Source organism: Orcinus orca, chromosome 16 (assembly GCF_937001465.1).
Source record: "Orcinus orca chromosome 16, mOrcOrc1.1, whole genome shotgun sequence".
Taxonomy (NCBI): domain Eukaryota; kingdom Metazoa; phylum Chordata; class Mammalia; order Artiodactyla; family Delphinidae; genus Orcinus; species Orcinus orca.
In genome coordinates, this window is record NC_064574.1 from 27,276,002 (window position 1) to 27,302,771 (window position 26,770).

At 49.2% G+C, this 26,770-nt stretch overlaps 2 protein-coding genes and 1 long non-coding RNA gene across 4 annotated transcripts in view; 1 reads left to right on the forward strand and 2 right to left on the reverse strand.

Annotated features, from left to right (window-relative positions):
- Window positions 1-1,973: 1,973 nt before the first annotated feature.
- LOC125961363 (uncharacterized) lies at window positions 1,974-10,620 on the reverse strand. The gene is made up of 3 exons (XR_007471999.1): window positions 10,514-10,620; window positions 3,513-3,667; window positions 1,974-2,267 (listed from the first exon to the last, which is right to left on the reverse strand). It is a non-coding gene; the product is annotated as an uncharacterized LOC125961363 (long non-coding RNA).
- Window positions 10,621-13,007: 2,387 nt separating this feature from the next.
- PDRG1 (p53 and DNA damage regulated 1) lies at window positions 13,008-19,754 on the forward strand. Its single transcript, XM_004272700.4, has 5 exons — window positions 13,008-13,199; window positions 15,009-15,084; window positions 16,158-16,232; window positions 18,153-18,233; window positions 18,859-19,754. The coding sequence occupies exons 1-5, from the start codon at window positions 13,113-13,115 to the stop codon at window positions 18,939-18,941; spliced, it is 402 nt and encodes a 133-aa protein (XP_004272748.1). The 5' UTR covers window positions 13,008-13,112; the 3' UTR covers window positions 18,942-19,754.
- A 1,812-nt stretch (window positions 19,755-21,566) lies between these two features.
- TTLL9 (tubulin tyrosine ligase like 9) overlaps window positions 21,567-26,770 on the reverse strand; it is a 65,337-nt gene continuing 60,133 nt past the window's right edge. For both annotated transcript variants that reach the window (XM_033433454.2, XM_049698820.1), the window contains exons 13-14: window positions 25,658-25,782; window positions 21,567-21,779 (exon numbers count right to left, since the gene is read on the reverse strand). In XM_033433454.2, coding sequence (XP_033289345.1) covers window positions 21,703-21,779; window positions 25,658-25,782 — 202 coding nt within the window. In that variant the 3' untranslated portion in view covers window positions 21,567-21,702. The remainder of the gene's footprint in view (window positions 21,780-25,657; window positions 25,783-26,770) is intronic.

The window sequence follows — 26,770 nt, forward strand, 5'->3', positions numbered from 1 at the left end:
CTACCTCCCATGCCTCTCCATATCCCAGGATCAGCCTGTTCAAACAGGCAGTAGAAGTCACACTTTTATGTACGAGACTCTAGAGCCAGGAAACCTGGGTTCAAAACCTACCCACTCCTTCCTGGCTCTATGACCTTAGGCAAGTCACTCAATTTCTCTTAGCTTCAGAAAAGAAAGTAAAATGGTGGGCTTGGGGGATAACCAGTGCCTTCCTCCTAGGGCTGTGGTGAAAATTAATGCTAATCATTAGCTGGGGTGATGCCTCCCTCAGGAAGCCCTCTTGGATCTCCTACCCAGCCGTGCCCTGCTCCCTCTCCCTCAGAGAAATCTCCCTGACCCTCCCCTATTATGAGCTTCCATGACACTTTAGTCTTTTCCTTCTTGACATCAATACACTGGCAATTTATCTTTTACGTTTGCCTGTTTGGAATTGTCTGGGAGCTCCATGAGAGTCGGGACAATTCATCCATTTTCTTCACTGACAAATCGCTGAGTGCCCAGTGCTGTGCCTGGCACTCAATAGATACTCTATAAAAATCACTGAATGAATGAATGAATGAACAAGTGATCAGCCCTATGAAATAGGTTCTGCTATTCTCATTTTATAAACAAAGTAACTTATTCGGAAAAAGGCAGCGACTTGTGTAACTATGAAGCCCTTCTGTGTGTCAGGAGCTGTGCTAAGAAATTTACTGATATTACCACATGTTATCCTCAAACTAGCCTTTTTTTGGGGGGGTGAGGAAACTGGGACTCAGGGAGGTGCTGTCGTTTACCCGAGACCATTAGTTAGGAAGTAGCAGAGTTGGCATTCGAGAACTCTAGTTCAGGCAACTGGAGGAGTGACACTGAGGAAGGAACTGATGGGATGCCTGAGTGGGTCAGGTGGGAGGGACCCACTTGTCACTGGTGCTGTAGAGGGGACTCTGCCCTGAGCAAGTTTGGACCAGTGTGTTCTGAGATCAGAGATCAGGGATTCAGACTAAGACCGAAGAGGAAGTACAGGGGTGGTGTTCCACTGGGGCCGGGGGCAGAATAACTTGGGCAAAGGCTCTGCAGTGGGACTGAGCCAGGCTCATTCAAGGGCTAAGATGAGGCTGGGTCTGGCTGATGTGGAGGCAGAAGGTGAACCACAGCTGGTCAGAAGTGGGTAGGGCCTTTGAGATCTCATCTAGTTCCCTGAGCTCTTCTTTCATTTTACAAACAGGGACACTGAGGTCCAGAGAGAAGTATATCTAGCAAGTGGCAGAAGCAAATCTGGGAGCTTTTCCTTAGTGCCCAAGGACATGGCCTCTGGGCTTTGTTGAGAATCACTCTTGGGAACAGCCTTCATCACATTTCCTCAATTAGCTAAGAGCTTAATCCATGCCTACCACACCTTCTGCTTGGACCAGTTTCTAACACACAGGACCAGTTTCCCTCTGCTTGGACCAGTTTCTAATACACAGGACTAATTCCTTTAGTCCTGTGCAAACTGTGCACAAGATAATTGACACTGCATTGTTTATAACAAGAAAAACTGGGAACGACCCACATGCCCATCAGTAGGGGACTGGCTAAATAAATCATGGACTTCCTGATAACGGAATGGCATGTGGCAGTAAAGGAGGGGACGAAGCACTGTGTCTCCTAATACAGAGAGGCGGCCGTATGGAAAAGCAAGGGACAGAACAGGTGAAAAGTGGGACTAATAATCTATATTTGTATTTGTTTGCATATGCATAAAGAAACTTTGGAAGTCTACATAAGGAAATGAGATTACTGGGGAGCACTGGGCAGAAGGGAAACAGGTTGGGAGGGAGACTTTATAATATGCCTATTTATAATTTTTTGAATCATGTGAATGTATTTACCTATTAATAAATCGAAATAATAATGGGGACAGCTGCTACTCAGCTACTGCTGAGTGTTGTCATATGGGAATAGGCAGTCAGTATGGTCAGATTTTCCAATTACTCAAGAGAAGCCAGAAAACCAGATTTTATTGTAAAATCTCTTGATTTTTAAACCTTGGCTCCATTTTCTCTCAAATACTTTTCAGGCCAAATAAATAGGTCAGTGGGTCAGATGTGGCCTGAGGGCCACCAGGTTTCAGCCTCGGCTCTAACGGCCTTCTGCTTCCAGGCTGGAGTTCTCAGCAGCCCAGGTCTCTGCCCCACTGTGGGCAGCTGGAGACAGAAGCAGAAAAGTGTCTTGTCTTGCCTTTCCTGGCACCCTCCAACCCTTGCCCCTTGGGGCTGTGGTATTTGGGGCTTTTAACTCAAGACCTGCAAGGCGGAGAGAGGTTATGAACGCTCAGATAAATCCTTCCCCCGGGGCCCTGCAGGCGTCAAGGCACAGCTGTCTCCTGCTGCCCACCCATCTGTCCCTGGGAAGTGGGGACAGAAGTGGGGGTGGGCAGGAGTCTCAACTCTGAGCTTCAGATCGCTGGGCTCTGTCCAGACTCAGCCTCCAAGAGATTGTAAGGAAAGAAGAACAGGGGCTTGGCTGCACCTAGCTGGTGTGTGCTGAGGTCATTCAAGCAAATACAAAACGCCAGAGCTGGAAAGGCCCTAAGGGACCATCTCATCAAACCCCTCGTGTGCAGCTGGGAAGACTGACCTCTGCTCCCCAGCACCCCGCCCCAGACCATAGCTTTGTCGCTACTCTCCTGGACAACTGGACTGCACCAGCCTCTTCACTGGGCGCCCTGCAGCCTTTCTTCCCCTCCTGTTGTTCAGTCTCCACCATTAGCCAGAGGGGCTTTTTTAAAAGAGAAATCTGGGGCTTCCCTGGTGGCGCAGTGGTTGAGAGTCCGCCTGCCGATGCAGGGGACAGGGGCTCATGCCCCGGTCCGGGAAGATCCCACATGCCGCGGAGCAGCTGGGCCCGTGAGCCATGGCCACTGAGCCTGCGCATCCGGAGCCTGTGCTCCGCAACGGGAGAGGCCACAACAGTGAGAGGCCCGCGTACCGCAAAAAAAAAAAAAAAAAGAGATATCTGATCAGATCCCATTCTGCTCAGAATCTTCTGATTACTTCCTACTCACTTTGAGCCTGACTCCTCAGCCCTGCCTACAATCTCTCTCCTGCTCTCCTCTCCAACCTCTCATCCTTCGGTCTTGCCCTCGCACATTCTGTTCCAGCCACACTCTTTGCTATTCCTTTAACATGCCAGCTTTTGTTCCTTCTGCTCCCCCAGGTGTTCACAAGGCTCCATCTCTCTCTTCTCTAAAATGTTGCCTCTTCAGAGGGGTTTTCCTCATCATTTCTCCCCTATGCTCTGTCGCCTCACCTGCCTTATTTTTCATCCACAGCATTTATCACTACATGATGTTATAATATGTATGTTTTTGTTTCTTGTCTAGAGTACAAGATCTGTGGAGGCAGCAGTCTTGCCTACATTGTTCACCACTGTGTCCTCAGCACTTAGCAGATTTTGGCACATAGATGCTTAGTGATCCTGAACCAGCTGTGACGTGAAAGGGCACAGTCTACAATTCAGGTGACAGCCAGTCCTGATTCTGCCATTACCTGCTTAGGTGACCTTAAGCAAGTCACGTCACCTCTCTGGGCCTCAGTTTCCTCATTTGTAAAACAAGGGAATCACAGAGACACCTTCAATTCAACAATCCTGGGATGTCTTCTCTATTCCAACGTCACTTTCTCCTCCATGGAATCTGAAAGTCCTTTAAACAAACGTAATTGTGTTTATTTATTGAATAGTTAATACATTCACAGTATTCAAAATTCAAAGGTACAAAGGCAGCACATATGTCTTTCCTATCTTGTTCTCCAAGGTTCTCCTTCCCTTAGGTACACAAGTTTCCCCTCCCTCCCTCCCTCCCTCCCTCCCTTCCTCCCTTCCTTCTTTACTTCTCCCCTGCCCCCCATTGCTTATCTTTATACTGTCCTTCACCATTCTGAAACAAATGATAGCTTAATTATACACAGTTCTGTGTTTTGCTTTTTTTTCACATAACAGCATTTCTGGAGGTTGCTTTATATCAGTGCATAGAGAGCACTCCTGTTCTTTTTTGTGGCATCCCAGTGTTCCATTGCATCGATGTACCATAATCTACTTCACCAATCCCCTAGGTGGTGGGCAATTAGCTTGTCACCAGCCTGTAGCAATACTTCAGTGAATGATTTTGTGGACACACCATTTTGGATACCTGTATAATAAATGGACTTGCTGATTCGATGGTAGGTGTGTTTATAATTTGGATAGATGCCCCCTATAGGGACTATACCAATTTATCCCACACGTATCAGCATTGAGTAAAAGTGCTCAAAATAGGCCTTTTTAAATGGACTGCAATAAGTCCTCAAGACTCCTTGTATAATAGGTGAATAAATTATTCAACCTTGCTAAGCCTGTTTCCTCATCAATAAAATGAGTATCCTACTTCATAGAGTGGTGGTAAGGATCAAATGAGATAGTGCATGGGAAGTCCTCAGCCTAGTTCTTGGCACATAGTAGGGCCTCTATGAAGGTTCGCATTCCTCCTCTGCTTGATGTTATCATCTGCCCCCAGACTGCAAGCTCTGTGGGAACAAGGGCCTTGTCTGTCTTGTTCGGTGCTATAGCACAGCCCTGGCTAATGGTAGGTGTCCAATAATTATTTAGTAAGTGAATGAGCCCACTTTCCAACTTCACTTCGCCTACTAGGCCCTGCATTATGACCTAGCTCCTGCCTGTCCATTCAGCTCACCCCCTACCTCTTTCTCCCCTTCTCCTTGGGATCCAGCTACACTGCCTCCTCCAGGTTCCCTCCTGCCACAGTGCCTTTGCACTTGCTGTTTCCCCTGCCTGAAACAATTTCTTTACCCCATACCCACCCATAACCTCTCCATTTGCTTAGTTTATTTCTACTCATCCGTAGGTCTCAGGTCAAATGTCACTTTCTTAAGAAAGCTACCTCTATTCCCTGATTTACGTTGGGACACCCCTCTATACAATCTCATTGGACTCTGAGCTTTTCATTTGAGCCTTATCACAATAGGAATGGTGCCTGCATGAATGTCAATCATATCCCCGTGACCAAAAGCCCGTGAGGCTCAGGACTAGGCCTGTCCTGTTTACCATTGAATCTGCAGAGCCTGGCACAGTGTAGGCACTCAATAACCATGGCCTTGAGTGAATAACTGAGTGCCAACACCCATTTTACAGAGGGATTGAGCCACGCATCCCCACCCAACACTGTGGAAGTCTGGACTCCATGTTCCCCTCTCTTTCCAGTGGAAAGAGCAACTTCCATAATGTTTTGGTTGGTAAAGAAGAAGAGAGAGAGAGATTGAACTCTTAATTCCCTCCAAGGCATGATTATGTCACGGCCTCACTCATTCATTCAGCAGACCTCTCCGGGGACATCATCTGAGGGTCCTGGGTACTTGAGGGGAAGCCCACAGAGCCCCTAGCCTCAGTGGGCTCCCATGTCAGTGAGAAAGCCAAAACCATGGCAAAAATAGGTTTAGTCCAAAACAAGAAAGTGATCGATGCCAGAAGAAAAGGAGGACGACAGTCCTTCTGGAAGACCTGAGGGAGAGCCACCCTCCTGGGGGACCAGGTCGGGGATGGGATGGGGTCTTCTAGCAGGAGGGGCCTTAAGAGAAGAGTAAAAGCCTCAACAAGTGGAGAAGGAAAGCAAAGGGTACTCCAGGCAGAGGGCACAGCCCAAGCAAAGGCAGAGAGGTGGGCAAGTCAGGGAGTGTTTGGGAACTAGGGTTCAAGGAGAGTAGAGGAAGATGAGGTGGAGAAGAACTCACAGACAGGTATCAGGAGATGTGTCCCTGAAGGATCATTGCAACACTTCTTACAATCCCCAAAGATGGAAAACAACTTAAGTGTCCATCCACAAAAGAATGAGTCAGTAAACATGATACTCACAACCACCACACTGGCAAGCCGCAGAAAGGTGGATAATACCTAATGTTTGGGAGGATGTGCATCAGTGGTAGGGCATAAATGAGTACAGCCATTCTGGAGGGCAGTGTGGCATTTTTCAGGGATAAAAAGTGTGTGCGTGCCCTTCATCAAGGCAACAGCACACTAGGGTGTTCGTTGTGGCACTGTGTGTGTCAATGCGGAGAAAAAGGGAACTCAAGCACCCACAACCAAGGAGGAGGACGTATGAAATGTGGTGGAAGCGGTTACAGGTTCTCTGGAGCTTCCAGGAGCAAGGAACTAGAGGTACACAGAGGATGTGGATAGATCTGAGGAACATCGAGATGAGAGAAAAAAAAAAAAGTGGGACATTAACACAACTTACAGCACAATAATATTATGTGGCTTATCCGTATCTACTATCTACTAAAACTAATCATACCCAGCAATCCCACTCCTCGGTATTCACGCCACAGAAATGATACATATGTGTGTGTACCCAAAGACATACACACGACTGTTCATATCCACGCTCTTTGTAACAGCCCCAAGCTGGGAACCACCACAGCTCCACCAGCAGCAGAGTGAGTCCTCTGATGGTACGCTTCAGCATCGAGAGTAAGTGATCTACAGCCACACCCAGCGATAGAGACAGATCCATGAGCAAAATGTTGAGCGAAAGAAGTCAGACATAAAAGAGCACACTCTGTGTGATTCCATTTGTGTAAAGTTCAAAAACAAGCAAAACCGATGTATGGTGTTAGAAGTCAGAGTGGTGGTTACCTTGGGGTGGTGGACGGGAGTGCTTGGAGGGCTCTTCTGGGGAGGGGGCTGCTTGATCTGTGTGCTGGGTACGTGGGTGTGTTCAGTTTTTGAACGTTCATAAACTATAGTATACTTAAGACTTGTGCACTCCTGTGTGTGTTATACCTTAATAAGAATTTTTTTTTTTTTTTTTTTTTTTTTTTTTTTTTTTTTTTTGCAGTACGCGGGCCTCTAACTGTTGTGGCCTCTCCCGTTGCGGAGCACAGGCTCCGGACACGCAGGCTCAGCGGTCATGGCTCACAGGCCCAGCTGCTCCGCGGCATGTGGGATCTTCCCGGACCGGGGCACGAACCCATGTCCCCTGCATCGGCAGGTAGACTCTCAACCACCGCACCACCAGGGAAGCCCAATAAGAAATTTTAAAATACATAAACACATAACACAACTACTATGCATTTTTCAAGAAATCACAAATATTTAAGGACATATATCAAACACAGTAGAGAGGGTTTCGGTGAGCTCAGAATTGAGTGGGGGTGGGGGGAAAAGGAGAAAATAATATAAACAAGAGAGGGTCTTTGAAGACTAACTCATGATCACGTGCTAAGAGCTAAGAGGTGGGATTAATTCAACCACCTGTACTTTACTGCATGAAAAATAAATGTAAAACTTAATTTAGGAAACTAGATAAACAAATGAACTCTGGTGCTTATAGACTATAGAATACTCTGCAGCAGTCAGGGAACAGGAGAGAGATCTAAATATACACATCAAAGATGTCCAAGAGCAAACAGGCTGCAGAGTGATCATTTGTGTGCAGTGCCTTCCATCCCACCTCCCTACCCTGCCACGCACATAATAGTCTTACATATGTTCTCTGGGTTCCTAACTACATCTTTAAATGAACATCATCACACACCCAAACTGGGACTGTGGAGAGAACTGAGATGGGGGAGGGGTGTCAAAACGGAACTTTAGTCTTCTCTGTAGTGTTTTCATTTTCAATAAGAAGAATCTATTCATGGAATTTTACATGAATGGATTTAGTATTAAAGGTAGTAGTAAAGACCAGCTCACGGGCTTCCCTGGTGGCGCAGTGGTTGAGAGTCCGCCTGCCGATGCAGGGGACACGGGTTCGTGCCCCGGTCCGGGAAGATCCCACATGCCGCGGAGCGGCTGGGCCCGTGAGCCATGGCAGCTGAGCCTGCGCGTCCGGAGCCTGTGCTCCGCAACGGGAGAGGCCACAACAGTGAGAGGCCTGCGTACCGCAAAAAGAAAAAAAAAAAAAGACCAGCTCAGGGAGGCCGGGAATGTTCTGGGCTTGTATTATCTTTGAGGTCACTTTTAAGATTTTTCAAGTCAAGCCTTGGGACCATCTGTTGCCTGATGAAATTGAGGTGCAGGGAGTTAGGACACAGGTCCCCACCTGGCATCCCCATCTGGCTTCATGACCTCGGGAGGATCCCATGCCCTTTTTGGGCCTCAGTGTCCTCATCTGCCCAATGGGAATCAGATTTCTTCGTTCCCTGGGGACATGGGAGGATGAAGTGAGGGCATGAGGAGAATCACATGAATATAAGGGATTATTCTCTGGGTCAGGGGAGGAGAGGGAGTGGAAGCCTCCCCTCCACCTGCCAAGCCCACAAGGCACAAAGGAAGCAGAGGGAGGCGCTGGGGACCACCCAGGAGAGCAAACAGCCCATCTGTGGGACAAGGGCACGCTGTCAGCAGCTGGGAGGTCTGGCCTGGACCACTCGCAGGCCAGAGCCCCTGGGGCAGCCACCCAGGCTGCCTGGAAAATTGGGATATTGAGCCAGCTTCCTGCTACTCCCAACTCCAGTGCAGTCACAGCCCTGTCACCTCTCCAAGCCCCCATCATCACCCTCCCACCCCCAACACACAAACACACACACACACACACACACACACACACACAGGACCGCACCATACTTGCCCTTTTTAGCCCATCCTATCCCCACAGCCAGAGAGGTTTCACAAGGTAAAACCCACTCACGTCCCATGCTTGCTCAAGGCCCTCCAGTAGCTTCGTATTGATCTGGGAACAAAATCCAATCCCCTTACCTTAACAAGGCCTGGCATGAGCTGCCGCTCCCACCTCCACCTCCAGCGAAGGGGTTAAGAGCCTGGCCTCAGAGAGATCTGCCTTGGTTAGAATTCTGGCTCTTTTCCTCATTCATTCATTCAAAAATGTTTATTGAGCACCTACTGTGGGCCAGGTAGTGTTCTAGGTATTGAAGATACATCAGAAACAAATGAGACAAAGATTCCTGCCCTCATGGAACTTCCTTTCTAACAGAGGGAGATTAACAATAAATATAAGTAGATTAAATAGCATGCTGGAAAGTGACAAAAACTGTAAAAAAAAAAAAGTAGAGCAGAGGAAGTTGATCAGGAGTACTGGGGGGTGGGGTGGGGGGTTTATTTTTAAATAGAATGGTCAGGGTAGGCCTCACTGAGAAGGTGAAATTTAAGCAAAGACTTTTAGGAGCTGAGGGAGGGAGACAAGAGGACACCAAGGGAAAGTAGAGGCAGAGGGAGCAGCCAGTGCAAAGGCCCTGAGGTGGAACTGCACCTGGCTGGTTTGAGGAGCAGCAAGGTGATGGGGAGAGAGGTGGGAGAGGCTCAGAGAGGTAGGGCAGGTCATGTAGGGCCTTGCGGGCCTCGGTGAGGAGTTTGGCTTTTACTGAGTGAGATGGGAGCGTTGGAGGGTTCTGACCATAAGGGAGTGGGGGAGGCAGGACAGGGAAGGAGAGGAAGCCAAGTAGCACTTGCGGATGTCGTGTGGGTGGCTGCTTCAGCCTGACTCCATGGGGGAACTCTGGAGCATAAGTTACACCTCAGAGTTATCCACCCACACACCTGCCAGCATCCTACGCAAAGAAGGTGGGCTTTCATAACCCTGAAATGATGAGCTACAGCTTGGAGGAAGGGTGGGTCCCCCCAGAAGGCTCCAGCAGCCTGAGAGCAGTCCTCCTGAAGGAGAGAAGTGGGTGCTGGTCACTGAACACTTACCCAAGGGTGGGGCGCACAGAAACAGTCAAAGGAGGTCCAAGGGGAAGGGGTGCAACATCGTTCTTATTGCCTCCAGTCCCCAAACACCAAAGCCCCAGTAGTTACAGCCCTTTTGGCCTGGGGCGGTGGGTGGCTAAAGATGGGGCATACCTTAGTGTGATTGGTAGAATTTTCTGGTTAGGAAAGACCGAGGGTCCACCTCCACCTGAGTTGCAGAGGGTTCCATGCTCTGCAATGTCCCGATAACGTGGCAGTCCAGCCTTATATACCTTATGGGATGGGGAGCTAGTTACCCTTGGGTTAGATCTGTTCACTTTTGGATACTTTGCGTTTTAGAAAGTTCTGCTTCATGTTGAGCCCATGGCTGAGCACCGACTGTATGCCAGCCACCATCCTAGGTCCTGGAGACACAGCAGCAAACATGACAGACAAGGTCCCTACCCTGAGGAACTCTCAACTGGAGAGGGAGATGATTAGAGAAAAAGATGGTGTGGTAAGTGCAGAGGTGTCGGTAGCCCAGGAAGCTGTGGGGGCCCCGAGAGGACTCTTGACCTTTGGGAGGAGGTGACACCAAGCTGATAAGTGGGGGACATGTAGTAGTTATACAGGTACAAAGTTTGGGAGAAAACGAATCCAGGCTGATGGAAGAGTGTGTGCAAAGGCCCGGAGAATCCCACCAGTGTTCACTATCTCCATTGCTACCCTCTGTCCAGCAACTATCCTCTCCTGCCTGGATGATTGTAACAGCCTCCTCGTGGGTCTCCCACAGAGAGGCAAAGAAGCTGGGGTAGGCAGCCACTAGCTCCTTCCTCTTCTTTGTTGAGGGCCACTCCTGTGGATGTTAACTCACCTGCATTCCCCACTCAACCTGCATTTGTGAGCAGGGAGAAACAGGAAGCCACGGGCCTGTGCTGCAGTACTTGCAGGCCACCCCCAAGGAGGGCCTGGCCATGTGGGCGGGGCACCTATAGGCCCATTTATAGGCCCACAGGCTCCATGCCTCCTTCCCCTTTCTGACATCACTTCCTGCTCTGCCTGCCCCCCCCTTCCCCCCACATTCTGTTCCACCTACACTGGCTTTGCTGTCCTTCCAACTTGCCAAAGCAAGGCTCATCTCAGGGCCTTTGTATTTGCTGTTCCCCCTGCCTGGAATGCTCATCCCCCAGATGCCCACGTGGCTCACCTGCTCACCTCCTCCATATCGCTGCACAAATGCCACCTCTTCAGAGAAGCCCTCCCTGACCACCTTATCTCAAGTCGCCCCTGGTTCATTCCCTCTCCACCTTGCCCTGCAGTGTGCTCCACAGCACTTATCACCACCACCTGACATGATATAGTTGCTTGTTCACGTGTTTATTGTCTGACTCTCCCACCAGACTGAAAGCTTTCTGAGGGCAAGGACCATGTCTGGTTTTACTCACGGTGGAATCCCTATAACAGGGCCAGGGCAGTCAATAAATATTTATGAAATAGATGGTTCTGAAACATAAGTGATTCTGAAACAGGAGCCCTTCCAGGTCTGACTGTCCCAAAGTCTTAGATATGACCTCCCTCCCCAACATTGCCAGTGGCCAGGGGTGCCCTCTGAGGGCCAGTCACAGCCAAGAAGCTGCCAGTTTGGGAGACTTCCTCAACCCTTCCCCACCCGGGCCCATCTGCCAGGGGTCAGGGGTCAGCCTGGTCCAGCCCTCTTTGACCCCCAAGATGGAGGAGACCCAGTCCTGGGGTCCAGGCCCCACAGATGCCTGGTGAGGCCTGTTTCTCCTTTGGCAAATGTTCCCCCTTCCTTCACAGGGCCTGCGTCTGCGTTTCTGAACCAGAAGGTGTTTACACAAAACATCCTGGGTTTGGCGACAAATTCACCCTCAATGAGGAATCCTTAATGAATCTCCTTCTTTCCCCATGCCAGGTGGCTGCAGGGAAAACTAGCTCTGCCTCTAGCAGTTGAAGGAAGCCAATGGCCAGGCAAAGACGGGGTGCTACTGCGACTCCTGGGGCCACGATTTAGGGGAGGGCCTTTTTTCAGGGTCCAGAGACAGCTGCGGTCTGGCTTGCTGTGTGACAGGGCATTGCCCTTTTCCCTGCCTTAGTCTGCAACTGTGAAGTGTGTAATAACGCATCCCCACAAAGGTTGCTGTGAAATTCAAGTGAGGCAAGGGGTGTGAAAGGTTACAGTGGCCAAAAGGAGAGAAATAAAAAGTTGGACTCAGGGAAACAAGAGGTCAGAGCTCTAGTACTGGGTCTGCTCTTGACTTTTTAAAGTCCTCACCACTCTCTCAACCTTGGTTTTTGCAGCTGTACAATGAGGTATTGGGCTTGAAGATCTCTAGGGAACCCTCTTGTTCTGAAGGGCCGCCACTTTCCACCTGCCTGCCTCATCTTGGAGGTCTTCCCAGATCCTACAGCCCACACCAATTCACTTTCCAGCACTTACACAACTTTCTTCTGAGCTGGCACTCACTGCCCATGGTTTTCCAGCCCCTTCCTTGGGTCTAGGTCAGCTATTCCCGACATTGGGCCTAACACAGGGGCTCAATGAACATGGGGGTCAAACTGAATTTAAAAAGATTCCTGCCTCCTTCCAACCCTGAGGAAAGACAATGAGGGGGAGTTTTATTCACTCTCATTTTATAAACTGGAACCTGAAGGTTAATATAAGTCACCCTGCCACATGGGCCTCCTTGGTGTTCCTCAGGCGGGGAGGGGAAGAATGATTTGATTTCTCCAAAGCACTATCACTGCCTGCCATAGTATATAATTATTTGTTTTGTCATTAATTGTCGATGTTTCCCGCTAGATGAAGTTGCACGAGGGCAGGGACTTTGTTTTGTTCACTGCTGCACCCTCAGCCCCTAAAACTGCCTGGCACAGGGCTTCCCTGGTGGCACAGTGGTTGAGTATCTGCCTGCCAATGCAGGGGACAGGGGTTCGAGCCCTGGTCTGGGAGGATCCCACATGCCGCGGAGCAACTGGGCCCGTGCGCCACAACTACTGAGCCTGCGCGTCTGGAGCCTGTGCTCCGCAACATGAGAGGCCACGACAGTGAAAGGCCCGCGCACCGCGATGAAGAGTGGCCCCCGCTCGCCACAACTAGAGAAAGCCCTCGCACAGAAACGAAGACCCAACACAGCCAAAAATAAATAAATTAAAAAAAAAAAAAAACTGCCTGGCACAGAGGAGGGGCTCAAGAACTGTACGAAAGGGAGAGGTTGAAAGGTTTGTGCCTCCAGGGGGCGCTTCAGTCCCGCCCCCAAAGCTAGGCCCCGCCTCTCGCGTCCGCCCGCCGCGCGTGCATTGGAGCCTGCGCGCCACCGTTCTTTTTCCAATTGCGCATGCGCTCCGGAAGCCCTGTCAGATCGGCGAGTGCGCGGACCGAGCCGCAGCGGAGGTAGAGCGGAGGTGGGTACGGATCGCGGCCGAGCCGAGTCGAGTCGGAGCAGGTGAACACCATGCTGTCGCCCGAGGCGGAGCGGGTGCTTCGGTACCTCGTGGAGGTGGAGGAGCTCGCCGAGGAGGTGCTGGCGGACAAACGGCAGGTAGGAGGCCCGTCCGCGGGGCTGGGGCCCGGGTTTGGCCTGAAGGCGAGCGCCTGGAGAAACGCGCGTGGTTCAGAACTGGCTCCAGCTCGGGCTCGCCGTGAGTTGACCTAGGCTTGTGGGCCAAGGGCTGTGACGACAGACTGGGCGGTTGTGAGATCACGTGGGTCAAATGCGTGGCACGGCACGGAGTGGGGACGTGGTAGGAGCGTGGGGCCCTGGCCATGGAGGGCCATGTAGACCTGCACAGGGAGTTTGGGTCTGGTTCTAATGGAAATGCCAAGGGTTTTAAGGGAGTTCGTGGTGGCAAAAGATACTCAACATCACTAATTATTAGGGAAATGCAAATCAAAACTACAATGAGGTATCACCTCACACCAGTTGGAATGGCAATCATCAAAAAATCCACAAAAAATAAATGCTGGAGAGGGTGTGGAGAAAAGGGAACCCTCTTACACTGTTGGTGGGAATGTAAACTGATACAGCCACTATGGAGAACAGTATGGAGGTCCCTTAAAAAAACTAAAAACAGAACTACCATATCAACCAGCAGTCCCACTACTGGGCATATACCCTGAGAAAACCATAATTCAGAAAGTCACATGCACCCCAGTGTTCATTGCAGCACTATTTGCAATAGCCAGGACATGGAAACAACCTAAATGTGTCTGTCGACAGATTACTGGATAAAGATGATGTGAGATACATCCACATGTATAATGGAATATTACTCAGCCATAAAAAGGAATGAAATTGGGTCATTTGTAGAGATGTGGATGGACCTAGAGTCTGTCATACTGGGTGAAGTAAGTCAGAAAGAGAAAAACAAATATCGTATATTAACACATATTTGTGGAATATAGAAGAATGGAACAGATGTACCTATTTGCAGGGCAGGAATAGAGACACAGATGTAGAGAATAGATGTGTGGGCACGGGGGTGAAGGGGAGGGTGGGATGAATTGGGAGATTAGGTTTGACATAAATACACTATCATGTGTAAAATAAATAGCTAGTGGGAGCCTGCTGTATAGCACAGGAAGCTTAGCTCGGTGCTCTGTGATGACCTAGATGGGTGGGATCGGGGATTGGGGACGGAGGTCCAGGAGGGAGGGGATATGTGTATACATAATAGCTGATTCACTTCATCGTACGGCAGAAACTAACACAGCATTATACTCCAAATAAATAAATAACAAAAAGTTTAAAAAAACAGTAACCTGTGTGGTGGGCCCTGTTCCTGTCTACGTTTTTCAGAGAGGTGAAATCACATAGCTCATAGTGGACAGCAGGATTCACACCTGGGTATTCGGCTTCAGAGCCAGTGCTGTCAGGCAGTATGCTGTGCTGCCTGCTCACTCCCTTTGTAGCTGTTGGGCTGTTACCACCATCTCAGTGCCAACATCTCTGCTGTTCTGATGCAATATTGTTGGGTTTTTCATGATACTAGGTCAGAATCAACTGGAGGAGCTTGTCCAGGGAGTGGTTTGCACTCTCCTAGTGATTCTGAAATGCCCTAAAGCTTGAGAACTAGTGCTTCAGTGGATAATAAAAAAATAATTACCTATTTAGTCATTAAACATTTCCCCAGCACCTCCTCTTGGGGGAAGACACCTGGACAAAGCATTGTTTTTAAGGAGCTGGAAGCTGAGTGGGGGAGGAAATACCTTCACACATCAGTCCATTTTAGGCAGGACATTGGAATTAACCTAGGAATGATGGCTTGTCTCTGTTAGGTTTTAATAGCCCTGGTCTGTTAGGAGTACAGGCTGGGGTAAGAAGTAGCTGAGTTCCTTTCTGCCTTTTCAGATTGTGGACCTGGATACCAAAAGGAATCGGAACCGGGAGGGCCTAAGGGCCCTGCAGAAGGATCTCAGCCTCTCTGGTAAGCCTAGACCTCCCGCTGCAGCCCAGGAGGCCTGCCGTTTTCTTTTTAAGGCCTTTGACTTGTCCCTGATAGAGACTGGGCAGGAGGCCACAGGCAGGTAGCACAGCCCGTGGAGATGGGGGAGACGGTATTGCAGGTCTGGCATAGATTGTGGTTCAGGGTTTCAGCAGCTACTCTGCTTTAGTTTTCTGTATGATACTTCCTCAGTAACAGGTCGTTAGCGGCCAGCTTATCAGTGATGGCACTGGGAACGTGCGGGGGGTATAAAGACCCCCAGCACGTGAATATTGTGAATTCAAAATTCACAATGTGAAAATTGTGGGAAAGCTGAAGGAGGAATTGGGCATGGGGTGGGTTTTGGAGAAGGGGATAGTGGCTCTTTAGATGAGGCCAAGTGGTTGTGACAGAGTAAGGAGCAGGGGAGGGGTGTGTGATGAGGCTGAAGAGGTGGGCAGAGGCCAGGCCATAATGAAGGGCCTTGGGGGCCAAGGGTTTAAAGTGCAGCGGGAAGCCTACAACCTTCCAGATTCTTCTCATCTCACCTGAGTAAAATCCGGAGTCCTGCAAGACCCCATGGAATTCAGACTTCCTTGAACTCTCCCACATCATCTCCTCTGCTCTCCTCCTTACTCATTGGCTCCACCCTCGCTGGTCTCCTTGCTGTTCCTAACGCCCCGGTACATTACTCATCTTTGCTGTTCCTGGTTCCTCTGCCTGCCTTGCTCTTTCCCCAGGTGTCTGCAGGGCTTACACCCTCACTTTCTTTGGGTCTCTGCCCAAATGGCACATAATCAGTGAGGCTTTAGCCGACTGCCTGGTATAAATGACAAACTCCTCCCCTACTTTGGCATTCTCCATCTCTCTTACCCTGCTTTAGTTTTCTCTACGATACTCTTCAGGGTCTGACAAATCATATCTTTGTTTATTATCTTTTTTGTTTATTCCCTCTTCTCCACTATAACGTAAGCTATGAGGGCAGGAACTTTGTCCTATTCTGCTGTGTTCTCAGCATCTAAAACAATGCCTGGCGTAAAAATATTTGTTGAAGGAATGACTGTTTGCCATTTCAGAAGACGTGATGGTTTGCTTTGGGAACATGTTTATCAGGATGCCTCACTGTGAAACGAAGGAAATGATTGAGAAAGGTAAGGCCTCCTGGGCAGGGGTCAGGAACAGGTTCCCCCGCACCCCCCAGCCTTGGTCTTAACCGAGAACCGAGAGTCAGGCTTTCTTTGGGCAGCAGCTTGATGAGAGGCGGCTGTGTGCATGTTGATCCGTGCTCTGCCACTGAGTTATTTCCTCATCTCTAAAAGGGGGACACTTCTACGTAGCACAGTTGTTGTGAAGTTGAGATAAAACAGGACGCGTGCCTAGCGCAGTGCTTGTTTATCAGTGAGGAATGAGTTAGACTGCAAATAACAGGAATCCAGCAAATTGAGGGTTAAGGAAATAGAGTTCTGTTCTTCTAATGTAAGAAGTTGTCCAGAGATGGGCAGTACAGGACTGGCACAGCTGTTCAGCAGTGTCACCTTAACATGTTCTCAGGGTTATTATGTCATCATCGAAGGTCTCATGTTTGAGTGCCAGGCTGGGGAAAAGGCAGAGGGTTTTCTGCATATATGGCCTTGCCTTCTATTTTGAAAATAAGACGGTCCGCCTCAGGGACTTCTGCTGATCCCTCATTTGCCAGATTTAAGGCACGTGCCCACACATAGCTGCCGGGGAGTAGCAAGTGGGTTGAAATGGACGTTTGGGAAGAGTGAACCTCTAGGGTCTGCCACAGCCTGGATACACAACATATGTTACTTAAATCTCACAACTACGTTCCTGGAGGCTCTTTGGAGGAGCGTCATAAAGGCAAAAGGTCAGGCTACAAATGGATCCTTGGCTGGGAAAAGGTCAAATTATGCATGTTTTCTCTTCTGTACCCCTGAGAACATGTGGGCCAGGAGGACCAACAAGGTTGCCTCTGTCCCTGATAACAGGGTATCTCTATCCCTATTGAAACCGAAATTCTAGCAAAGGAAACTAGGTCAGCTTGGAGGAGAAGCTTCTGGCTGTCTTGCTGAAAAACATACACTAATATCCTGGTTATAAAATTAAGAATTGTCATTGCACTTGGGTGGAGGCTGGAGGCCACTCAGACTAAGCTTCCGCGGGGCATCGCCTGCCTGGGTTCAGGATCCTCAGCTCTCTTAGCCCACAAATGTGGTCTTGTCACCGACATAGAGAAGTTCTGTGACATCATCACCTCTGGTTCTCAGGGATGGACACAGGCTAAACAAGCTTGTGTGAGACTGTGGTTCCTCATTTACAGTGAGAACCAGAACCACTGCCCAGGCCAGAGGCTCGGCTCGTTAGGGCGTTCACCCATCAGAAAGAATGGAAGTCTGTGAGGAAGACAGGAATGTCACTCATGAGTGGATGAAAACAGAGCTGGGGGAGTTGGTTGGGTGGCACCAGTCAGTTGCACTACTCACGGCGCACCTGCCTTTGGGTGCGGCCCGTCCTGTAAGACACCGTCCTGTAAGACAGCCTTCTCTTCACAGCCGTGAATTAGGTCAAGCGTGAGCACTAGGCTGCATGTTGACTGTTCACGTATCAGTTACCACAATCCTGCCTTTGTGAAAACCCCTGACCTTGATGAATGTGGGTTTGTGAAATTCCTCAGCCACCTATTTTTCCATCCATCTTAGGGTAGGCTGGGTCTAGGTTCTTTTTGTCCTTACATTTGAATTTTCCATAATTTCACTGTGGGAGGGTGACCTAAAATCCTGGCGTTGCCTTCCCCATCCACTGGCCAGGGTACTTTGCATAATGAAAACAGTTCAGTGAACTGTGAGTCAGGGGACTGGTGTGCTCAGCCCTGTTTTGGGCTTACTCAGGGGTCGGGGCAGGTCATGTCCCTTCTCTAGCCTTTAGTTTTTTCCTCAGCTGGTCTCCGAAGTCTTCTTTTCTTTCCCACATGCTGAGACCCCTTGCTCTCAAGGGGGCTGGGGAGAGGCTGGCATCCTCAGATCTGTCTATAGTATAACCTCATCTTGTTTGCCCATCTCATTTTTCAGATCAGGAACATCTGGATAAAGAAATAGAGAGGCTCCGGAAACAACTTAAAGTGAAGGTCAATCGCCTGTTTGAGGCCCAAGGTATTGGCCTGGGGGCTGGGGGTGGGGCTGGAAACCAGGAGGGGAGACAACCATCAACACGGACTTTGAAGGCAGGGGTGGGAAGCCCCTCCGGGTGGGCAGTGACCCGGGCAGCTGGTGAGTGGCACTGAAGCTGTGGGCAGTGGGCAGGGTTGTCTCGAGCCGCCCAGAGATGGAATGGACGGGAAGTTTGTGGGATCTTATTCCTGTCACAAGTTGTTTTCAGGCACCAGGAGTGGCCTGGGATATCTCACATTTATGCCAGGGCATGGTGTCGGGACTGGGATAGCTCTGACTAAGGGTCAGAAGGCCTCAGTCAGGTGGTCCAGGTTAGAGCTGAATTTCTAGGTAAACCAAACCACTCCAGGTTGGTCACAGTCTGGTGCAAATCTGGAGGTTTCTAGACAGCAGTCATGACTCTGCAGGTTCTTGGTGACTCAGGAGCAGGTGTCGATGCGCATTGTTCAGTGCATTGCAGAATTTGAGGTCCATTCCTGTCAGACCTCAAGGCCAAGTGTTTGGCAGCATGAATGCAGTGTAAGCCCCTTTCCCAGGCCTGACTCCAGGGCCAGCAGGTTGGACAGCAGGAGCCCCGACTCGCTGATGAATTGTCTTCTCTTCCTAGGCAAACCGGAGCTGAAGGGTTTTAACCTGAACCCCCTCAACGAGGATGAGCTTAAAGCTCTCAAGGTCATCTTGAAAGGATGAAATTTAAGAACCAAAGTGGGGGACCTAAGACCAGCATCCCCCCTGGGATCATGGAGGACCTAGAACTCTCCAGCCTTGACACCTGCAAGGACAGGATCTACTCTGCAAGGGGACAGTTGTGAGGAATCTGGCCATAGCCCTTGTACGAAGCTTCTTTGTCTGTAGCACTTGGCTATTTTGTGATGGCAGGAGGGAACCCTCAGCCTGCCAGTATCTGCCGGGCCTGACCACTGGGGCTGGGTGGACACAAGGCCCATTGACAGGCCCTGGCAGCCACCAGGAGGTGGGAGGGGGCAGCGCTTGTGGGGGTGTGAGAGTGACTGCAACAGGCACTTCTCAACAATGGCCTGCTATTGAAAGGGGCCCCGGGCAGGGGGAAGAGTGGGAGCTTCATTCCAGCATTCCTCTCAGAAAGAGAGAGAGGCATTTTCAAGCAGTGTGTGTAACGGAGTTGGAATAAAGCAGGAGGCTCAGAGGAGGCTCCTGTCCTCAATGAAGGACAGAATCTTGGTGCTTCATGGTCCGCCATAGGCAGACGCACAGTCCCCCTGCACTGCCTCCATTTGGGCCCATCTTCCTGCGGCTGCTCTGGAGTCAGGAAGGCCTTGCAGAGTCCTGCACCAGAGGTGGGTGAGGGGCCGCGTCTTACTGTGCTGCACTTGTGCAGGGTGCGCCTCCACCGGCTCGGGCCTGGGCCAGTGCTGCTCGGAGTTCCCATCTGCCCTCAGGGTCTGCGATCCTGATGGGAATGTGCCGTGAGGGGTGTCTTTCGTGTGCCTCGAGGGCTCAATAAATGTTACCTACGTGAATGAATAGCAGCTTCTAGTCTTCACCTCATTCAGTCCTTAATTGCCACTCCTTTAGGATACCATCTATGAAGGGGCAGTGGTTCCTCCTTGAATTGATGTCAGGATTAGATAGGGAGTAACAGCAGAAGGTGGCAGGATGGAGAGGGCACTCCATTTGGTTCCAACCAAGTTATATGGAGAATCAAGCTGGCATGGCCAGATCCTGTGTTTTCTTCAAGATAATCTAGAAATTTAGATTTTTAGGTTGAATCCTCTGTTTTTTAAATACTGCTAATTCAGAAAATTTTTTACAACTTGGGTGTTGGCCAGCAAAACACTTTACATAAGTCAAATTTGGCCCAGACCTATGATTTTGCATCCTCTTGAGTTTTCTTAGTAGAATTTGCTGGGTTTTCCCCATAATGGCCCTAAGAAGTAGGGAGGTGGAATTGGAAACTAAATGTCCACAGTAGATTAAAGAAATTGATAACTCCAAATAGTGCAGTACTATACAGCTGTAATCAGGAATGAAGAAGCTCTGAGCACTGATTTGAAACAAGCTCCAAGATACATTAAAGTGAGAAGTAAGGACAGGTGTCTAATCTCATAATTTGTGTGCAAACAATTATGTGGTTCCTTTGGAATAGAAACTGCATGGTGGGGCACAGGGTGCAAGGGAAGGACATGTTGCTGTTGTATATTTGAAAATGGGGAGTTGTGGCATTCACTTTGGTTGATGCTGTCTAGTATGACTGCCTGGCTCACAGTTGGTCTGTCTGAACATTGCCACTGCCTGTCTAGCTGAGGGTGGATGCTAGGCCAAAGAAGAGCCAATCAGATTCTTTCTCCTGGAAAGATGTGGAATCCATGCCTGGGGTTGTCTGGGCTTGCCCCAGTCCCAGGGATGAGGGAAGTCCCCACACTCTGGAGGTAGGAGGCCCGGAATGGCCTGGCTTCAGGGGCTTCCCAAGGCTGGCTGATTCACTTAGATTTCCCAGTATTTTCCTTTCAAAAGCCCTCCCCACTTCTCCCCTTCCTTTCCTTCCACAGTCAGATTCTTGCAGCCAAAAGAACTGTCCTGAAGAGGGGAGAGTGATAGAGGGAGCTGACTAGGGTCCTTGGTAGGTTGCCCTGGAGCAATTAGCCACCAGCCCACTCTTGCTGCAACTTCTCTTCAACCTAGAGGAGGCGTAGGAATGTGGAAAATGCAGACATTCTTACTTGTGCCCAACTCCCCAACCCATCTCTGCCTGCCAGCCCAAGGCTTTCTGGTCTAAAAAGCTCAGCTCCCAACCTCAAACAGGAAGGCTCAGAGAGGCACCTAGGTCACCCATCTGACTTCGATAAGTGCACCTTTGCAGAGACTGTCTCTAAGTAGCTCTGTCTTCCTGATCCTTACCTTGTCCGTGGGTTCCCTGACATGCAGTCAGGGTATTGTAAGGAGGGCAAGATGTATATAAGGCTCAGGCCTTCCCCAGACCCCCAGTAAACACACAATCTAGTAACTGCTTTGCAAACACAGCTTAAGTTCCATAAACCCTGAACCCTTGCTCCTGGAGGAGCTTTTCAACACTGATCCCCCCGGGGAGACATCAGAGGGTCAAAGCCAGGAAGATTTGGTTGCAGCCAACAGCATCCCCTGAGCCAAGCCTGGAGCCGAATAAAGACTGTGATCCTTTATTAGATGTGATCTCTGGGGTAGCAGAACTTGCCGCATTTGTCCTCTTCGGGCCTGACCGCCAAGCCAGCTGATCCGTCAAGGTTAAAGTCTCTCCAGTCCTGGGGATTGGCTCTCTTCTGGTGCAGAGATGCCCAGGGTAGGGTGGGGGTGCCAGGCTAGCAAAGCAGCTGCCAGGCCGGAGGGAGGGGGAGGGAGGGAGGTGAGTTCTCTGAGGTGCTGCTGTGCTGGAAACTGGGAGCAGGGAGAGAACTGGTGTGGCACCTCCCCTGGTCGCTCTCCTCTGTGCTGGGGATTAGTTGGGAGTTTTCTTCTGGCCTTGAAGGGAGCGGAACAGCTGCCTCAGCTGTTTTTTCCGATCATTGACGCAGCCTGGAAGGGAAGTGGAGTGTTGCCTGGGATGGGCTGTCCCAAGTCGAGGGGGATTTGGGGGGAGTGGAGGGGCCTGTGCTCCCACTACCTGCGGGAAGAGGGGACAGCAGGAGCCATGCAACCACGGATGGCCTATGGTTTGCATCCTGGCTCCCCTGCTGCCTGTCATGGCCCTTAGGCAGGTCATTTACCTCTTTGAGCATCCGCTTTCTCATCTGTAAACCAGGATACCTGCTTTATGGGGTGAATGTAAGGATCATCAAAAGGAGGTAATATTCACTGGGGGCTTACCTCAAACCAGGGGCTGCTTCAGGTCCAGAATGTGGACTGACTTGTTGAACTTTCACGGGAATAACGTGTACAAGAGAAAACTGAGGCTTGGAGAGGTTAAGTAGTTTACTCCAAATCACACAATAAGTAGCAGGACTGAGGGCTGAACCCAGGCTATCAAGCTCCAGAGGCCCAGCTCTTAACCACCACCCCACGTTGCCTTACCTTCTGGCTTTGCTCTGAAAATGCACTTAAAGCTATCACAGTGCCTGGTACCTAATTGGTTAAATGTTAGTTTCTTCCCTTATCCAACCCCATGTGTCAGGCACTTTCATCTAAGAGATGGCTCTTCCCTGCAGGTGGCCCCTACTCTCATGAAAATGTGTCCCAGGCAGTCCTGACATGACCTCCCCTCTCTGAGCACGTTCACAGTGTTCCCTCCCTTTTGCGCTCAGAGCTGATCCTTGAGGCGACTCCGTGGTCATTTGCTCTTGGGCCAGGCACACTGATGGCACTCACGAATGGTGGCTGACTGACTGAATCCCCACGGGGACAACTACTGACCTGGAGGTGTCTGCCATCTTCTCAGCACTCCAGAGCCCCATCCCTGCCTCCTAGGCACTCACCAGCCATCAAGGCTTCACTGAGCTGAGAGTCCACTAAATGCATCCCCAGGGTTTTCCAAAGTGAGTTCCGTGGAACCTTAGCTTTAACTATAATTGGCTCGTTCATAATTCTCAAACCTTTGTGTCCAGTGCACATCTCTTCTTGGAGTTCTAGACTCATCTCTGAGTTATCTGTTTATCTTTTCACCAGTTCTCAACACATCCCTAACTCATTTCATCAGTACTCTTCCACCCCCAGCCAGCTCCTCCTGTATTCAAAACCATCCACCCAGACGCTCCACTGGAGACTTGGGAAGCACTGGCTCTCAACCTAAGCTCTGCTTTAGACTTATCTGGGAGCTTTGAAAAATACTGATGTCCAAAGATACTTATCTCCAACAGGCGTCAGTGTTTTTTAATTCTCTTGCATGATTCCGATGTTCAGCCAGGGTGGAGAAACACTGTTCTGAATCTTTGCTACTCAAACAGAGTCCAGGAACCAGCAGCATTGATATCTGAGGTGGACTGTTAACAAAGGCGGCTGCAGTGATCCTCCCAGGCCTATATGCACCTCTCTGCAAAGGTGCCTCTCTGTGCCGCTCCTCCCGTCAAGAAGTGGAGTCTATCTCCTTGTCCCCTGAATCTGGGCTGGACTGGCTTTGGCTACTGGATTGTGGTGGAATGACATTGTGGGATTGCTGAGCCTAGGCCTCAAAAGGCTTCGCTACATCTTCTCTCGCCCTCTTGGAGCCCTGAGACTACCATCTGAAGAACCTGGGGCAGGGCTGCTGGAGGATGAGTGGCCACCTGGAAAGAGAGGCTGCTGACAGTCAGTCTCGAGCACCACACATGTGAATGAGGCTATCCTAGACCATCACGTCTCAGCAAATCTGCTAGGTGCCTGCAGCCCTGTGAGAGACCCCGGGCGACACCTGAAGAATCATAAGCAAATAAGATAGTTGTTTTAAGCTGCGAGGTTTTAGGAGGGTTTGTTACATAACAGTAGCTTGTTAGGTATGCAGACTCTTAGCCCCCTGCTCCAGACCTACTGAGTCATAACTGCATTTTTAACAAGATTCCCAGGTGATTGCACAACTTGAAAGCATTGTATAGTCATCCTCCAACAACACCATGGGCAGGTACTAGGGGTCTGCTGTGGGAAAACCATTCACAAACCTTCTCTCCCTTGCTTTCCTGAAGGCAAACTACTTGACTTCCCAGGCTTCCTTGCGGCTGAGGCGCCATGTGACCCTGTTCTAGTGGGTGGGAAGTCAGCAGAGGTTGCTGGGAGGGCTTCCCTTTTGGAATAAAGAGTCAAAGCTTGAAAGAAAGGCTTTGGCCCTTGGGCCTTCCTGTCTCTTCCTGCCTGAGACAAGGACACGGTGTCTGGAGTTGGAGCAGCTGTTTTGTAGCCATGAGGCAACAAGCATGAGCATCAAGGCAACATGCTGAGAGTGGCAAAGCAGAAAGAGGAAAGAGCTGGGTCCTTGTGCAGCTGTTGTGTACGGCCTACCCCATGACTTCCTGTGGCTTAAGATAAATCAGTTCCTATCTGTATAACTATTAGTTGGCTTGTTAGTGTTTGCAGCCGAACCCAATCCTAAATCATACCAAACTCTAAAGGATACTTAAAACTTCGTTTCATCAAAAAAGAGAAAAAAAAATGCCACAAACAAAATTTAAAAAGCAAAATGACAAACTCAGGAAAATGTTTACAGTAAGTTTGACAGAGGGATGATATCCTCAATATATTAATATCCAAGCCCTTTCCAAATTTAGAAAAATATAAGCCCATTGAAAAATAGAGTATGGACAGCTTACAAAAGAAGAAATGCAAATTTTAAATCTGAAGCCCCACCCATCATCAATGGAATGCACAGAAAACAAGTCAATATTTTTACCTATGAAGTTGGCAAAGGTTTTTTGTTGTTTTAAATTCAGAACTGGCAAATTTGTGTAATATTTCTAAGAAAGCAATTTGACTGTAATAAGTCCATCCTTTTGACCCAGTAATTCTATTCCTAGGAATCTGTCCTAATGAAACAGCCAGAGTTTCAGCTGAGCTTTATGTGAGAGGATGTTCTCACAGGATTATTTATAAAAGTGAAAAACTGGAATCATGCCAAATGCTCGATTATATGAAATTGATTTCATAAATTTGGGGATGTTTTACAGCCATATGGTAATCTTGGTTTTAATTGTGCTAAGGGACAAGCACTAGCAGCCAAGCATTCGGGTTTTGGAGTCACAGACAGATCGGGGTTCAGGTCCCCGCTCACCACGTACAACCAAGCCCATCAGCAAATGATGTAATATCTGGAGGCCATTTCCTCATCTGTAAAAGAATAAAAGCTGCCTAAAAATGAAATGAGATAACGTACATAAAATAGTTAGTCTGGACCTGGCCATACAATGTTTCCAAAAGAGAGGCTCTTATTATTGAATGAGATGAAAAACGCTACATGGGAAATTAGACTCAAAGCTCCAGCCCAATGCCAATTTTGTAAAAGAAAAAGCATGAATATATGCATTTTTGAAAAACTGGATGGAAATACACCAGATTGTTAAAGATGGTTACGTCTGGATGGTTTTTTTTTTATTTTCTTCTTTAATTTTCAAATATTCTACAATGAGTATGAATAATTTTTATAGTCAGGGAAATTTTTCACTTTTGAAAAACCAAATTTAAAGTCAAGCCCCGAAGCCCTTAATTTCTCTTAACAACATATCATGCTTTTTGTGTGGGTGCCACTTAAGCCTTTTGAAATCCACCTTGTGACAGATTAATAATATCTCTCACTACGGCATATATTAAGACAAACTATTTAATCTCTGTTTTACAGATGAGGAACAGAGAGGTAAGTCCCTTGCCCAAGGTCACACAGCTGGTAAATTGTAGATCAAATTAAAACAGTCTAACCACTGTGGCAAGCTGCCTCTTAGACTACTTGGCACCTCCCATGACTCATCCCTGGTGCCCACTCCCCACCTGGCCCCACATACCAAGGTGCGTGTTGGTCACAAAGTTCCCCAGCCCCGACAGGTCATGAGCCCCGTCTTCTCTGCTGACAGGGCCATCGTTCCACATGAGGTCGAAGCCTCCCACTCGCTTCTCCCTTCCCGTGAGTCTGGACAGGCAGGAGACAAAAAGGGTTAATGAAGGTGCACCTGGTAGGGCCCTAAGACTCAAGCCAGGTCCCTGACTGTTCCCTGCACCCGACTGGTACCCACCCTGTCAGAGTATATCTTCTTTTGTCCATCCATTCACTGGTCGTTTCCCAGGCGCCCACACAGGCCTCAGATGGGTCATCCCCCATTTGTCCCCAGGCTTCCACACTTGCCCCCAGTAACATGCACCTATTCGTGCTTTCTGGTTTAAAGAAGTCTGCTGTTCTTCCCAGACCACAGACTCCATGAAGTCAGGGACTAGGCCTGTCATGTCCTTTATTGTGTCCCCAGTGTGTGACACAGGCCTAGCACATAGTAGGGGCTCAAATGTTTGTTGAATGAATAAGTGATGGTGGATATAGTGGGCACCTGAGGTTCTGCCTGCTCAGCATACATTTCACCATTTTTTAGCCTGTGGGTACCTGGGTTTTTCTTTGGAAAACCATGCCTCCCTCTCTCACTCTCATGGCTCAGGTGGGGTTAACCCCACCCCCCTGGGAGGTGGGCACAATACCTAGGTCAATCAGAGTCACAGTGATTGGTTCCGGTATGGGCATGCAACTCAATCCCCACCAATGAGCAATGAGAGTCAGCCCTCAAACTTTTGCCAGAATAATTGGGGAAAAGTTAATACGGAGGAAAGAGATGAGAGAGAGGGAAGTGAGAACAGACAAACCAGCCAACACTGCCTGAGCCATTCCTGAAGTCAAACCCTGGATCTTTCTATTATATACACATCATTATATCAATAAATAGCCTCTTACTGTGCACTTTCTGTGAGTTACACACTTTATAATAAATTATCTTGGTAAATTAATCTAACAAACCTGAGAGGTAGATAGATATGAAATCTCCCATTTTACAGATGAGAAAACTGAGGCTCAGAGAGGTGAAGTGAGTGGTTCAGGGTCACACAGTCAGGAGATATTGAGGAAATCCTGCTGGACC

Excerpts from the sequence above, each read along its gene's own strand:
- PDRG1 (XM_004272700.4), top strand. The coding sequence starts at position 13,113 with ATGCTGTCGCCCGAGGCGGAGCGGGTGCTTCGGTACCTCGTGGAGGTG. Across the intron at positions 13,200-15,008 it reads TGCTGGCGGACAAACGGCAG|ATTGTGGACCTGGATACCAA; the intron begins GTAGGAGGCCCG and ends CTGCCTTTTCAG. Across the intron at positions 18,234-18,858 it reads TCGCCTGTTTGAGGCCCAAG|GCAAACCGGAGCTGAAGGGT; the intron begins GTATTGGCCTGG and ends TTCTCTTCCTAG.